Consider the following 16,769-nt stretch of genomic DNA (forward strand, 5'->3'; position numbering starts at 1 on the left):
CAGTGCACATTCCTTCTGCATTCTTTAAAACCATCTATTTTGAGGAGACGTCTTCTTGCAACAGATACATGGTAACAGCTGAAATGAGGCATTAACACTTTAAAGTCCACTCAGGCAATGGAGTGAGGTCAAAGGTCAAGTTTGGCTTGCATGAACCGCATAGCAAGACGAGCATTTTGTTTTTCCAGTGGTCACACTTACTTGCTCTGTTGAGTAGGAATTTTTTGCTTGATGCTGCTCAGAACAATGAAGTTACACAAACAGTCAAGATGAACAGTGAGAAGAGAAACCGACATGTACAGATTGAAATCACTTTATATCCACATGGTTTTATTAAAACACATGAACAGTGGTCAGAAGGTTCCTGTGGTAAGGGGATCGTTTTCTTGGACTCATTGCACAGAGGGGGTGTGGATCAGGGCAGGATATACTGGAAGGGAAGAACAACTATTGCTTTTTTTAAACATGCTTGGGGAAGATGTTATCTGTAAAAGTTAGACAAGATTTGGGAGAAATAGTAGGATGTACTGAAATAAGGGCTGGATTTAGAGGGAGTGGGGGGTTAAAGGTCAGAACCCAACACGAGAAGGCTACAGGCAAAAATACAAAACCTGAAAAAGAACTTTGAAATGTTAAAATATGCCAACAGTGGAAAGAGAAAGTATTAGTGAACAGGGATGGTGATGGATGCCACAGAAAGCAAGCAGATACCCACCTATTCATGATCAGATAGACACGCCCATTGACTTTAGCGTGGCTGTGAGAAAAGGATGGCAGCAGGTCACAGAGAGAAGCAGAGCGGAGATGAGCTGAGCAAGCAGCAGCGAAATGACGGAAAATCCACAACAACGCGACAATAAAATTAAACACAGTGAAAATGTTCACAGTCTGTGGTGTGTTTAATTTAAGAGCTGCACAACAAAGCTCACGACGACAGATGAATGGCGAGAACAATGGTTGAAATGGGTTTTTAAAAAGGGTGTGGAAGTGCGATTATCCAGCACAGTGATGGAAAAGGATGAAGGTTTACCCGCATTCAACTAAGTTCTACTTTATTTCTCATCATCTCTTGTAAAAATAACTTATTATTCATTCATAGGTTTTTGAATTTGAATGCTTATGCACATACAGTTCTCATATCAAACTCAATGATTATCTGCAACTTGCATTTAAAAACTATAATAAGTATTTTTTTAAGCAAAAGTGTCAAAAAATTCAAGTCTTCCATCTTCTCATACATGAATATTTACTAATATTCTGACATCTTCAATCACAAACTGAATCTTTATGGGTTTTAAACTGTTGCTTTGACAAAATAAGGATCATATCATTTTCACACAAAACAAAGACAGAAGATGATGGATGGTGGAATAATTTGGGTGGAATAATAAAATAACATTTTACAGACAAAGCAGTTAAATGAGGAAAATGTCATGAGATCACCACTGAGGACGTGTTCTCAATCCCAGTTCTATAACTTTTTCCGTTCATCAGTATTTCGTTGAAACTGTGCAGTCTGCTTGAATTTGAAAGAAACCTGCTTTTTGGAGACACTGCAGTTGGGGTCAAAGAAACAACAAGAGTCTCACCTGTAAATAGTGCTCTCCTCTTTGGCCACTACAGCCTGGAGGTCGGTGAGCTGGAGAAAGCGGTCGTGGAAATAGTGCAGGTGGAGGATACAAGCCAGCAGGAAAGAAGTGGGGATGAAAATCCTGGTAAAAAGCTTGGCCAGACTAAACTGCTCCAGACCCAGGTCCTTTAAGCTGCACAGGGGGAAACCAAAATAAAAAGAGACTTGATATTAGATTTATTTATAAGTAAAGATGTGAAGATTAACAATAAGTCAAAACTATTTTAATAGTTAAAGGTTAAAACTGAATCATTGCTGCTGCATACAATCTAAACAACACAAAAAATAAGCAACATGTTACCTGATAAGTACTTGAAAATAACTGAAACCTAGTAAAAACATTTTTACACAGTTTATTTTATTTTTCCCAACTGGGAATGAGATTCGACAGGGGATTCAAATTTGATAAAGAAATAAGCAGAGTCGTCAAATCCAGCTTCTTTTGAGAGTCAAATCTTTTCTCTCATTTCTAGATTTTAAAAATGTATCCATGACTTTATTTCATCCCGTCTTGACTTTTACTATTATTCCCTTTACATAGAGAAGGAAATCAGTGAGTTTTCACTGGCTCGTCTGCAGCTGGGACAAAACTGCTAAGCTCCCGGCAGCAGCTCGTAAACATTGCAGCATCTCTCCACTGTTTCTGGTTCTACTACAGAATTGATTTGAAAGTTTTATTGTTTGTTTTCACTTACTGGGTCAGCACCTTCCCACCTCACTGACCTTCTACAGCTCCACACACCCTCCAGGGCCCTTTGGCCCTTTGACCAGATATTATCCTTCTTCCAAAGTCTAGATTAAAGCTCAAGGGGTTCATGCGTTTGCTGTAAATGCTCTAAAGCTGTGGAGCTGTTTACTGTCCCACAGTAGAGCTGCACCACCATCAAAACAGATTCTTTGAAACTGTAGGAAAGCTTTATGACTATTCTGGTTCTTCCCTGAGAGAAAAGACTAGTAGTGAGTCAGTTACATGCTTCTCACCCGTTTTTGTCCATTCCCAACACTTTGTTCCAAAAGTGAAATGAGTTGTTAAACTGGAAGGTGTAGACCAGGGTGAGGACCAGCATCGTGTACATCACCACAGACATCCAGAAGTACTTCAGGATCCTTCGCCACCACTCGTAGTGCACCTTGACAAGAATAATAGTGATTATTGTTTCGCACAGGTTGTAAATTATCTGACTGAATAATTCACTGAATAAAACACAGAGGACATGTGGATTTAGGATGACTGCTCTGTTTTACTGTGACTGAGGTTATAAAACAGTCAGGAAACACTGTGGATTATTAGGCTGCTGTACACAAACTTTATGGTACTCGTAAAATTGTCAGCACCTTCTGTCTTTAGGAAATTGAATTCAGAAACTATAGACAAGCTAAGTTTCCCATATCAGATATGTCTAACATAGTTTTGACCCAGCTGTGGTATTAGTTGTTGGCAAATACAAACAGTAACCGAGGAAAATATTGAAAATAATTAAATAATATAGTGTATAATCAGAAAAACAAAAACAATGGCATCACGATTTTACAAGATCAAATCTATGGTTTGGTTTCAGACCAGACCCTGACCACCTCATCATCAAGAGAGCTGCGGCTCACACAGAACTACGTCTGGGAGAGGTGAAACATCTGTAGCATTTTGATGGAGGTTTTTCAGTTCAAATTCCCATATGTCTGTGACATAATTCAGTATAGGAGAGATGAGTGTAAGTAGAGTAACCAAGATCTTTTAATTTGTTAACAACCGACCTTACAGCTCTCATACAGTTGTATATTTGTTACCTGGTAGAGCGCCACACAGGAGAGGAACATCATCATGTAGATAATCTTGTACATGACGATGGTTCCCTCAAAGCTGACAAAGAAGAACATGCCCCCACAGATGTAGATCCAGTACTTGACCAGCATAGCCATGACCATGTTGCCCAGAACGTGCATGATGTCCTGCTCTCCTCCCTCCTCAGAGTCCTCCTCCTCTATAAAACACAAGAGCAAATCAGAAAACGGCACCAAAATGTGCTATGTAGGAGATGCAGAGTAGCAGTAGGAAACCGAAGGAGAAAATAACACATTAAAAAGTTTATAACACACTGTAGCACATTATAATATGATTATACATAGATCCAAAGACAGATAACTATTACTTTATCATATTTCAGATTTGTTGTTTGTTGGAACAGGGTCAATCTGGACTCATCAGATCACATATCCTTCTTCTACTGGACAGTACTTAACCCAGTTTTGATAGTATCATCATTCATCCTTAGATGTTTTCTTTGTTTGATGTCAATAATCTGACTCTTCTGAAACAGATTAACATCTTTTCCACGACCACAGGATGTGTCTGTGTGTGTTTTAGATGGGCGGTGTATATCTGCTTATATGTTTCCTGTAATAAATTATAATAATAATATACAATATACTGCTTATAGTGACTAAAGAGAAGGGAAAATTTTAAATACGTACATAAAAAGTTGCAAAGGTTTTAAGGTCTCTAAATCCAACATAAATGGAACATCAGAGAAGATCCTTAGACAGCCAAGAAGATGATGAATAAATACCTTAAATTGTTTAAAAAAATGCTGAGTCTGATCCTGGAGTTTGTCATTAGAAAGGAAATAAAACTTATTTGCCCTCCTGAAGAAAAAGGTGGATAAGCTACTGTACCAATTTTTTTTCCTGATTGTAAAAAACATAAACTAAAAGACTATAAGATGTTCAGGGTAAACAAACGGAAATAAAGTCAAAGGTTTCCCACCAAAAGCATAAAACTCTATTCACCACCCAAAAATCAATCAGATCAATGACAGAACTCCTCAGACACACTCATAATTGAACCCATATTGTTATGTGTCAATTCAGAAACCTGATCAGTAGCTTCCATTTACTGATACTGGAACTTACACTAAATGTTATTTCTACAGTAATTAAATGAAATTAGAGTCCAGGTCTTACCCTCCTTCCTCTGATCTTCCACATGAACATCTGAGAGACCAGCACTGTCTTCCTTTTGTTTTTCCCGTCTCTCTGTGAGTGTTTGCCTTAGTAGCAGCCAGAAGCTCAGCAGACACAGGACCTACATGCATTAAATAAGATGTTTAGACAAAGAGATGAGAAACAAGAAGCGATGAACTAATAAATTGTTTCCATCTAGTTTAAAATGCTGAGAGCACAATGCGGGTGGCCAAAACAACACAAGGAGATATGTAAATCAGAAGTTTCTAAACTTGAAACGAACTGTGTAAACTTTCAGGCATGCAGGCTGCACTCATCTGACTTTAAACATTTGACCCAGGTGTGAACTATAATTGCAGGAGCACAGATGATAAAATACATCTTAAACACTGGCAGGCCTGGTTTTATACATCAGTACTGTAGATAAAATTAGGTCAAGTTCATTTAAACATTTAAAAGGTCACTTTTAAAGACATATGGATTTAAAATAAACAGACATGCATGGCAAATGTCAAAATGTACATTTTAGCTGCCAAACCTTTGATGAAAGCGAGTGGAAAGGGTTTTTCTTCTCGACAAAGAGCCCAGAGATGTAAGTCATGTTCTCAAACGTCCAAATGTACTGTAGGACTATCAGCAGGTTTCCATAAGCCACCATAAAGGGCGAAGACAGCATTGCGTAGCGTCTCCGATCCTTCACCATCCACAGCATGCACGACCACATGAGGAAGACAAACGTCAGCCAGCTGACGTACGTGATGCTCCACGCCTGAAGAAAAAATAAAATAAAATCACAGGAAATTCAAAACAAATGCTGCAATTTTGCTGCTGATGAAGATTGAATGAAAGAATGAAACTATTTGTGGTCCGAATTTCGGCTGTTTCTAATCAGTGTTCACTCAACTCACTTAAAGAAGCTCAGCACGGCTTATGACATGAAGCAGAAATACACAATCATAACACAGTTGTTTGGGTTTCTTGCTCTGCACCACACACATAAATGTTATCTGCTTCTATAGAGGCGTCATGGATTTGTTCAGTCCTGTTGTTTCTTTATCCTGTAATGCTTTGAATAAAAACCGATGTGCAGTTTTCCCACCTATAGTCAGTTTGCACTATAACCACAGACCTGGATTATAGTTCCTACACAATAAAAATGATAAATACTTTGAGCAGAGCAGGTCTGCAGCCAGGATTTTAAAAACACAACACAACATCCCAAGACATAAAAAAATACATTTAGAGAATTGAATTATGCCATTGTTGTTAACAAAAAATAGATTTAATGAAAAAACAAAGGCAAGTTTTGAACTTTGTTGTGTTATTGGAAAGTATAAATACAATACAATACTCATTTATTTATTCTTTTTGTATGTGACTGTATTTTTTGTGTTTTGAATGGTATTATCCAGGAAGCAAATTATTATTAACTATAAAATAAAACATGACAATTTCTTATTTATCAAAATGAAAATCACACTATAAGTATCTCCACACAGCTGAAAGTACAATATAGTAAATCATGGAGAAAAAAAACTTTAAATACTGGAATCGGACTAAAAAGTTTTGGCTGTAAAACCTCACATCAGTAATTTGAACCCTTTAGTATCATCATGAGAGTGGGGGATGTGATGTGGTGTGATGTTTAAGATAAAATGCATTCAAAGAAATAACCAGTTAATAAAATAGAGCATCTGTGTCTTAACAAATCATAATCACACCGCTGTAACTCAGTTTTTAACAGTGACTCATCCAGGAATGTTTAAACTGAGAACAGATGGTCTTTTCTCTTTAGTAATACTCTGACACACATTCAGCAACAGAAGCTGCCCAGTACAACCACAGTTTCCTCCTGTTGCTCAGCTCAAGGCCACGTCCATTTCCATCTTAGTCTCAGCTGATCGTGGAGGTGGTGTTTGGTTGTACTTGTACTTTCTGGTTATATATCTACGTTGATGTCATGTTGAAATTAATTTGAACTGGAGAGATTGAGATTTGAGATTTTAAAGTAAAGTTTTACAGAAAACTCCACCTTAAGAGTCATTTTTGCACAGATAACAGTGATTAAATGACACATTATGCAAATTACAGCTTTAATTAGCTCCTGCTAGCTCCTACCTTACATCAAATACTCACCATCATGGCTATGAGAGCACAGATGTAGCTCTGTTTCATGATGAAGTGGAAGACTTTGACCATTGCACCGACTCCTCTCTTCTTCATCCCTTCCTCTCCTCCCTCAGACTTCTCCTCCCCACCCTCCAGCGCTGAGTCCTCCGGAGGCAAACACACTTCATATACACTCTCATCCTTTTTCTCTGGTTTAACACAGAAACAGTAATCTAAGTTAGGCACTCCCTGCACTGACTGAACAGAATCAGGTCTGTGAAACAAGACCTAGGTCGAGAGTTTCAGCCCCTAGTTTGAGAAAAAGCTTGTTAAAAAGTTTTAGTCTCCCCGGCCCAAAACAAAATGCTCATTTACATTCAGTCAGACGCTTTGATGCCCCTGGAGTAATTTGCTCAGACTTCATAAAGCTCCTCCAGAGCCGCAGATGACATTAAACAGCTGTGTTCACAGTTCCCTTACGACCATTAATGAGTGTGACACATAAAAATCAGTCAAGTGCCACTTTAGGACAATTCAGGAGCAACAAAGTGAAAAATGAAAGTGCAACAAGCGTCAATACAGTCATACGACAGTAACGCATGCTGGTAGAAGTAAATTACAATGACACTTAAAAAAGCAGTGGTGGACCAACTGAATAAAAGAAACAAATAATCTGTGAACTGATGGAACTTAGTTATTTTGCATAGTTTACAGATTAAAAATTTTATTATAAGCCTATATTTTGTAATGTAACTAAAGCTATCAGATAAATATAATATCAAATATTTTCCTTTGAAATGTAGAGGTGCAAAAGTGGCACAAAGTTACTTACTACTACTACAGTTCAAGTAAATCTGAATTGTACTTGAGGACAATACTTACTTCCCACACTGGACAATCAAAACAAAGCATCTGTCATTGTAAACATGTGTAACATTCCTCACTCAGCTACTGTTAAATGTACTGTGATTATGACCATATCCAATAAAAAGGAAAGTAAAAACAGTCTGTGAAATATTAAATATTATAATGGTTCTATTTAACTTCTACAAATGTGTTACAAATGATTTATAACACATGGCATAGTTATAGGGAACTGTAAGATCTGATCTTTTTACACAGCACTGTCTACTAATGGACATGCAAAGAAAGAACTATAGAAGAACTATAGACCTTAATAAGTAAAAGTGTTTACAGCTGCATCAGCGTCTTATTTGCCATTTATTAGTTTACTGCATGTAAATGCTAAAACGCACAGTGACGTGTTAACCGAGGAAATCTGTAATCAAACACAACTCACCTGTTTCATCAGTGGGCTGGTCCATTTTATATTTGGGGGTGGAGTACAGGTCCAGACGGACTGGTCCATTCGCAGCAGTGACAAAGTCAAACGATGTCCCATTTGAGGTGGGCACAGGCTGTAAATCAGTCAGAAATTATAAATAACATTTTCATACACGAGGAACAGAAGTTGGTACATGTGTGTGTTGGTAAATGGACACTTTTTATTGCAGTACAGGAACTTTTTCTACTTTTAACACTGCACATTCTGTGATTTAGAAGTTAGAGTTAACTCCAGGCAAGTATTTCATAAAACGAACATATAAATAGAATTATTTTATTTGATTTACTGTTCTCAGCTGCTGTACAAGTGGATAACAGATGTTACTGCACAAATAATTATTTAAAATTCAGCAGTCTGAGTTTGACAAAGCAACACATTCAGAAAAAATACATTTATTTGACAGCAGCTTTAGTTCCTGGTTACAGATGTGGATTCTTAATAAAAGTATAATAAATAGGAACCTATTCTTTGAAAGCTGTATGTATAAAAACAGCTTATTGTGTGATATGTTTCAATATTAAACAGAGATATTCAACTTAAACTTTTCTTATTTTCCATTTTTAAGGCTCAGACCCACTTGAACAAACTGAAAACTGTGCAGATACAGGCAGTTTAACACTTAGCTCATCAGGTGTCGCCTCAACCTGGTGTAAAGCAGATTTAGTTTTATTATACTGTATCTCTGGACTAACTGAACCACAGGTTTTAGTGGAGTGTGTAAAGCAATTTGCAGTTTTTCCATTTTGTTGCAGCAAGACTGAAGGATAAAAGGGGTGGGGTAGGGGGTAAGATGCACAGATTTAAGCCCCCACCTCAGTTGTACTGATGCCGTCCTGGGTGGAGAGGAGCTAGGAGGAGAAAAGAGCATACAAGGCAAGGTGTGTTATCGATGAGCTGCTGAAGTCAAAGGCCTCTGTGTTCTTTATAGTCGCTGATAAGCAGGAACAAAGCTGAGCATCACTACTCTGTAAATCGAGCCCATCATTCATCGGTGTGTGTACATCCTAAAAGCTTTTAAACCTCAGGAGGTGGCCGGTGGAGGCAGACTACAGTCCTTGATGTGGGAACAAGGTCAGTGTGTATGAGAGAGTGTGTGTGTTTGCATTTCTAGCTGAAATCTTTCCAATGACGAGTTTATTACGAAGGTGAGAAAACAGCCTGATGAAATAATCCTATAATATTATTACAGTTTAATAAACAGTCAGTGATTTGTTATCTCTAATTATTACAGGATTTTTCCATCCAAGTGTTCCAGGCCAACATTAGGTATGAGTGCATCAAAGAACTGTGCTAATTGGGTTTGTAGTAAGTGCAAGAATAATATCCCCCATCATGTTCTTCTTTAGCATCTATTCATGTTCAAGGATTCTAACTTCACGACCACCTCTCTACATCATGTGTTAAACCCTCACATACGTTTTTCTCATCGGTGCCCTGGCGCGATTCCCACCACATCTGCCTCTTCCTATTGGCCGAGTTATTTGCTCTGTTTTCAGCCAGATCCTCCTCCTCCTCCTCACACATATCTCCGTCCTTGTCGTCCTGAAAAAACACAGATAGACAAGTTTGGATGATGTATTCTTTCCCACACCAGACTTTGACCTCAGTTCACTACTGTGCAGCACAGATAACACCGTCAAGAAGTTTTAATCAGCTCCTACTGAACGAGGTTTAGTGTAAAAGAGAAGTTTGTGAGTACAGTGACCTTTTACTGTACATCATCAGCATTTATTACCATTGATTCCTCTATTGTATTCAAAAGTGTGGGATAATATAATGTAAAAAATAGCTTCACAACAGAATACTACTGTATTAGAAACTGAAACTCAAACTAAATAATTATTAAAACATAAATAAATAAAACGAAATAATGCTCAATAACAGCTTAAGACGCTTGTTAAAGTCTGTGTTGTTCTTTATTAAATATATTTTTGCTAGTTATTGTTTTTTCAGTCCACAGTCAGATGCAGATTCCTTGCGTTTCGTGTCTTTGCTGAATTTTATTTTGACAGTTTTAAGTCATGAGTTTCTGCAGAATAAACAAATGAAGCATTAAATTAAAAGAAATGGTCACAGTGTGTAGAGATTTTTCTTGATGAGGAGGTTCGTCTTTATCCTCAGTATCGAACAAAGCAGTCAGCTGCTGATTTATGTCATAATCATGTTTTAATATTAGCATCTCCTAAAGTGTAAGCGTAGGTGAAAACGCACGCACACACACCCTCTGTGGAGGGATCAATAATGCATACAGCCCTGCAGGTTTACAGGGACGTATTGACTCCTCTATAAAAACCTTAATCTATAACTCCATTACAGAAGCTGAGCCACAAGCTCTGAGGTGAAGGAAGAGGGGCCGAGTTCAGGAGCAGGGGTCTTCTTCAAGTCCATGGTTTCACACGTTTCATGACAGTTGAGCTTCTATCAATGCTCAATCTTTTTATGCACTTAACTTATTGCAGAACTGCTAAAACATCAGGTTAAAATCTTTGTTTTTAATTGTTATTTCAAAAATATTTCCTTCATAAAGTGTTGTAAGTAAAAATATTAAAGGCTTTTGATGTGGATCATTGTGTTAGTCTGACTCTACATTTATTTATTAACACATAAATTTAAAGAGTCAATAAATAATAGTTCCTGTGCACAAATGAGGCAAATCAGCAATAAAAACATAAGTCTGACTGTAGTTTTAATTTTAACGTTCAGTGTAATTTATAGTGATTACAGATTAATTCAACCTGCTGAAGCCCAAAAATTCAACTTCAAATTAAACCTTAAATAAACTGAAGTCTTGTTTTTTCACTTCGAGACAGACAAATTTATTGAAGTCTTTTAATATTCTAGTAATTAAATAAAATGAATCAAGAATAAAGATCAGAATTTACAAGCTCATGTTTTTAGTCTTCTAGTAGAAAAGTGGTGAGTTATTACGTAAACAGTGTCTCAGATGACACCTGAGCTACGACGGACAAATCCAGAGATCAATGATCCTGCAATCCTCCATCACCACAGTTTCTCTGATCACGAGGCCACGTGGCTGCTCATTTAATTCAATCTGGATCTATTTCAGTTCTGTCTGGAAGGAGCCGTATAGAGCTGTCGTATGCTAAATTCAACTAAACACCTCTCAGGTTGATGTCGACTCACTGCCTGCAGTAGCAGGCGGTGGGAGTCATTTCTTTCAGTAACCTTCGTTCAGCTGCTGTAACACCTGAATTTCCCCCACTAGGATGAATAAAGCATTATCTTATCCTACGTTCCTGGATCAACATCACAGCAAATAATAAGCAGAAGGTCTTATATTTTTTACCTAAAACATTTCTTGTAATGTTTTGGCCAGGAAGGAATAATCCCAGTCATGCACATGTTGTTAAAGGAAGTGATGTTTTATTACATTATTCCCCTTATTTTAAGATCACTGTGCAATAGTTCTGTATGACAGGAGCTACTTCTACTACTTTTTCTACTATCTGCAGGGTTAAATTTCAGACTTTTAAAGAATATAACAGAAAACTAGTACATATAATATATGTAGAACTGACCGCAGTATATAAAAATATGTTTCTAATGATTGACTTTAATGGGAGCTGGAGCCATATAAGCACCAAAATAATTATTGATATATTGACCAATTAAACTATTAATTCATTTCAGTTTATGTAAAGCTAATTGCACATGAAACTTGAAATCCATCTACTACTACTACTACTCTACTTCGTCCAGTCCTCCCTCAGGTATCAGCATGTTCCAGTAAATAAGACACACAACTTAAATCAATTAGAATCATCTATTTATTTATTTTGAAGTTAAATAAGTGCTTTTTATTTTTCTGTCATGATTCATATGGTCAAATATTTCACATACTTAAAATAAATGTAAAAATAAAAGAATAAAAAGTTCTATTTTCACGTGCTGCAACGGAATTTGGGTCTGCTGTCCTTACCATCAGCTGATCGATCGGCTCCTGCAGCCAGAGGCGGATGAGCGTGGCCAGGGTGTAGTAGAGAATCAACAGCATGATGGGATTCACGAAGTGGTACCACTTACGCTGCGGGTGCACGGTGAGCTTCCACGTGTTGGAGCAGTTGCTCTGAATAATGGGGGAGATGCCGAATACACTGTAGAGACAGGACAAGATAAGAACAGGCACTATGGGAATAACACCTAAAATCTTAAAAAGACCTTGTGCTCTCAGTCTATTGTTCTCAGATTTGAGACTTTGTTGTAGAGGCCACACGTCTTTGGAGGTTATAGCTACTGAGACGACCAACCTAAGTGTCAGGACCATTCAAGAGTAACCAATCAAACTAGAGGGTGCATGCTGCTGGAACTGTAAAAACAAGATGGATCATGTGTTCCAGCTCAAAAAAAAATAAAAGGGTAAATTGATTTCCTCACTCAAGCATGTAACATGTTTTAAAGCTTTGTCAATAAACACATTATTATTATTATGTGGCTGGATAAAAATATAATCTGCTTAGTTTCATTATTTTCAAAAAGCTTACTTACTTACTTATTACTTATTTCTTTTCCTTCAGCATTTGTTTCATTTCAGTCTGAAATGCCACAAAAAAGGATCAAAATACTTCGTGCAGCACAAGCCGCTGTCCTTCTATCCCTAACCCTCTGGGTGATACTTTCACCACTGTTACTTAATTAAAGATTTGAATGCTTGCCTAGACAACAACCTATAACCTTGGAATCTGGATTCTTCATGTAAAAATCTGTTGATACCACAGAGGATGTGTCATGATTCAGAGTTTTTCCTCTGAGCAGAACAAGGGTCGTGTTCTCAACAGGAAGTGCACAGACGTATCCCATTCAAACTGTGACAGCCACACTGAGTTAGAGGCCTCCTGAGTTTTTTCTTTCAAAGCCATGTGGAGGAGTCAACATGGCCCTCTGACCCCATCACACTTCCTGAACGGTTTCTTCTTCCAGCTGGGGAAGGCCCGCTGGTCACATGACTGGGTACTTCCATTGTAAGGCGGCGAGGCAGGAAGGAGAGTGGAAGCCAGGCCTCTCAACAGTCTCACTCAGCACCGGCCCCACGGCAAGGCCGAGTCACTGTCAACAAGCACAATTAGGGCAGGCACTGAGGTGGCCTATTGTCCAGTGGAAGCTGCACATATTTACAGCCGTAAGTTTTTCCCTGTGATGCGAGGAAACAGGCCGAGGAGCAGAGGACAGCATGTTACTTTTATCATTTTTACACAGGGGCAGACAGAAATACCTCAGCGCTGTGGAAAGTCAACATGAACATCAGCACATGATCTAATACAGTAGTCTGTAGTCTGCTTGTTTGTGTAAAGACCATCCAAAAAAAAAAAAAAAAAACGAATCAGAGCCATGCCAAACTTTCCAAATTTAGCCTTTTAAATACACAAATTAACAGCTTCTTTCCAAACTGTGATGTCCACCGTTTGTAACCCACTCAGTGCTGCAAAGGAAATAATAATAATAATAAAGCAAATAATAGATCATTTTAGAGTATCCAGTAGGAGGCTGGACAGCATACAAGTGCAGCATTTTATTACTAACCCCTACTTGATTAGCTGCGTGCACATCTAAATAAACTATTACCGACACCCTAGATGGTCTATTAATTCTAACGATTTCCTAAAAAGAAACCCATCAGTGCAGCAGTATTATCACACCTTATCTGCCATCAGACACAGGAGAGGGGTGTGGAGGACACAAGGTTTATCCAAGGCAGCTTCAGCTATACATAGCTGTAAATAGCCACACACAGCAGCACTGCTTTCAATGGAGAAACCATATCATCGATAAAACCTTGAAACACCAAGGGCACAGAGAGAACTCAGCTCCACACAGAAATTATTTCATTTATTATTTTCATATTTATAGCTAATTTTCATATTACCACTATCCTGTCTCAGTGGAGAAGCATAAAACGGTGGTTTAAGGAAAATATTTAAGACAATATTTATCATTATTTTTAGGACTAAAATAGCAGAAATTAATTTTAGTCAAACATCTAAGGTGGCAGCATGACGTGTTCTTTTTTCTAATTAGTAAATAAACAGCATCACCTGCATACCAGGTTGTCCATCAATGAGCTTGGTGAGTCGACATTCATCACAGCTGTGACCAACATGTTTACGATATGAGCAACACTGTGGCTTAACTCCAACCACAACGTTTCACCACTGCAGCCACAGACAGCTGATTGTCTCCTTTCTCATGCATAATAAAACAACGCTGGTCGTAGTGAAGAGCCTAAAAGCTCTGCTTCTGATATCGATGTGCGGTGAGTAGGAGTTTGATATATCTCCCCTGCAGCTCGGTTTGCCTTTTCCTTTGCCTTCTTGTTTGTAACAATAGTAAATATTTATTAATGTTTAAACAAATGTGGCTTGGGTGCAATAAATATCACAGAGCCAGAAGAGCTCTGGCTGCTGGGCTCTGTCATCACGTCATGTATTTTCACATTATTAAGGAGGCAGACAGTATTAGTGTGGACTTGTGCTGTTTAACTGGAGAAATACAACTTCTAAGATCAATCAGAGTCACAACAGAGACAAGGCATCCTGGTAAGTTTAACTTTAGCTCACTGTTGTTTGGGAGACAGTTTGTATTTTGTTGCTAAGGTCTGATTCTTCTCCATCTGTGTGAAGAGCAGCTGTAAGTGTACCAATGGAGTTTATTCTGCAGTTATATCTACAGCATCTACATTTAAAAGTGGCTAACGTATACTTTACAGATGTTATTTTAGTTGAACTCCACGTCTCTGACCTGGTGTAGTTGTCCCCCGGTGGGATGGACTCCTGGAAGAACTGGAACTGGTAGAGGTAGATGACGATGATGTGTCCAGCGCTGAAGATGGCAATCAGGACACACATGCAGCTGAAGAGGAGCGTGTTGAAGGTGCGGCAGAGGGACCACCATGTGCACAGGAACAGGAAGATGAAGAAGTAAACAGCCGAGGTCAACGAAGGCTGCATTATGCCTGCAAATACAAAAACAGGGGATAACGAACCCAAAGGGTTTTACCCTTTCCCTGGTTCTGGACGTCAGTACCAGGGTAAGGTTATAAATCTGCACTGGGCTCAATGGAAGATATTAACAGCACACTCACCTGTCATGCCCAGCAAGATGGTAACCACCACCTTCCCTGCAGTGGTGATCAGGTTCCCAATGATCTCCTTCACTTTGGACGCAACTTCTGCCACAAGCCTCAGGATCTTCATCTTGGTGCTCTCCTTCGCTTCCTCCTCCTCCTCGTCTTCTTCCTCCTCCTCATAAATGTCGTCGTCGTCCTCGTCCTCCTCGGCTTCGTACCCCGCTTCAGAGTCCTCTTCCAGCAGGATGTTGTCGTCCAGGCTCAGCTTCTCCTCTTCTTCCTTGAAAGCAGATTGTAATGGACAAACTCATTTCAGTGTTCTTGTCCTTGACTTAGATATTTTGCCTTGTACCTCTATTGTAAGTCGCTTTGGATAAAAGCGTCTTGCCAAATGACTCAATGTGTTGACTGATGGATGCAGTTTGGAGGTCAGAGCTCTCCATGGTGCTGAAAACCTATTTCCTACAGGTATTACCACTATAACCATTCAAACACTGTATGTATTAGACGTACTACAACATGTACTGTGTGTAATACAGCTGATATAAACATATGTGGCGTCTGTGGCTGCTTCAAATTATTAGTGACCACTGGCAGATGTTTCCTCTCGAACCACTTGTTGGCTTGAGATCTTATCTAGTTATTCTTTGGCTGCTCTATCAAACCAACTATGTGTCCTTCGTCTCCAAACGTATCAATACAATAGACAAATGTGATTTATAAAGAAAAGTAAAGTAGCACATGGTAGAAATCCTGATCTGAATCCAATGTCGATTTCAGCTCAGATGGCTCAAATAAAAGTCTGACAACAATGGATCATCCATAGATGAATCAGTACTGGCGAGTAATGCCATCTGTGCCAGCGCGAGCAGCACAGACGAAGCGAAAGTGAATGTGGATTTAATTAACACTGAGTCATAAAGAGATTGGAGGACTTGCCAGGGGATGGAGGTTGTCATCAACTTTCCACTCTGCTCACTGCTTTATTTACCATGTTGGAGCTGAGTAAGTGATCACAGTAAGAGCTGAATCGAAATAATTATGTTGGTAGTGATAAGGTGGCATTTGTTTGTTTGCATATACCAGATGTAATTAAATGTAATCTATTACTGCTGTGAACTGTGAGAAACCTGAACTGCAGCAAGAAATTTTGACAAGTTCTCATCTTAAACAAAATTGTCCTGAAATCTAAAATCAGTTTTTAGTTAAAATACTTACAAAGGGGATTGTGGTCAACTGAGGTGCAGCATACAAAAATATTAGTATTTCTTTTCTTAAGTATTTTCTGCTTTTTACTATTTTATTTAAGTGTAATATGTTCAGGGTCACAGGCAGTGCGTGTCTCCACAAATTAAACCCACTTGTTCTTCTGCTTCGAAGTCGGCGTTGTACTGGGCCATGTCCTCGGGCGGCCTCTTCTGGACCAGACTGCGACACAGCAGCCATATGGCCAAGCTGACCATGAACATGCCGATGTCAGGGATGAATACTCGGATGCCGTTTCCCGCATCTGCACCAATCACACTGGAGACAAACAGAAAACAAGACATACGCTGACAGAAAGCATACGCTTGCACAGATGTGTCCCAGTATCTCTAAATAAAGCAATCAGCAGAAATCTCGCAGGCTAGGATCATGAGAGACTG

The 16,769-nt window shown here is 38.7% G+C and overlaps 1 protein-coding gene across 6 annotated transcripts in view; it reads right to left on the bottom strand.

Moving 5' to 3' along the window:
* LOC113171469 (piezo-type mechanosensitive ion channel component 2) overlaps positions 1-16,769 on the bottom strand; it is a 61,760-nt gene that overhangs the window by 25,872 nt on the left and 19,119 nt on the right. For 5 of the 6 annotated variants that reach the window (XM_033326408.1, XM_026373834.2, XM_026373836.2 and 2 more), the window contains exons 5-17: positions 16,485-16,647; positions 15,139-15,403; positions 14,796-15,009; positions 11,983-12,157; positions 9,459-9,584; positions 8,855-8,890; positions 7,998-8,115; positions 6,725-6,906; positions 5,127-5,357; positions 4,589-4,709; positions 3,416-3,609; positions 2,612-2,760; positions 1,590-1,763 (exon numbers count right to left, since the gene is read on the bottom strand). In XM_033326408.1, coding sequence (XP_033182299.1) covers positions 1,590-1,763; positions 2,612-2,760; positions 3,416-3,609; positions 4,589-4,709; positions 5,127-5,357; positions 6,725-6,906; positions 7,998-8,115; positions 8,855-8,890; positions 9,459-9,584; positions 11,983-12,157; positions 14,796-15,009; positions 15,139-15,403; positions 16,485-16,647 — 2,148 coding nt within the window. The remainder of the gene's footprint in view (positions 1-1,589; positions 1,764-2,611; positions 2,761-3,415; positions 3,610-4,588; positions 4,710-5,126; positions 5,358-6,724; positions 6,907-7,997; positions 8,116-8,854; positions 8,891-9,458; positions 9,585-11,982; positions 12,158-14,795; positions 15,010-15,138; positions 15,404-16,484; positions 16,648-16,769) is intronic. The other variant, XM_026373835.1, reaches the window with a different exon arrangement.

The sequence above is a fragment of the Anabas testudineus genome, chromosome 17, assembly GCF_900324465.2.
Source record: "Anabas testudineus chromosome 17, fAnaTes1.2, whole genome shotgun sequence".
NCBI classification, from domain to species: Eukaryota; Metazoa; Chordata; class Actinopteri; order Anabantiformes; family Anabantidae; genus Anabas; species Anabas testudineus.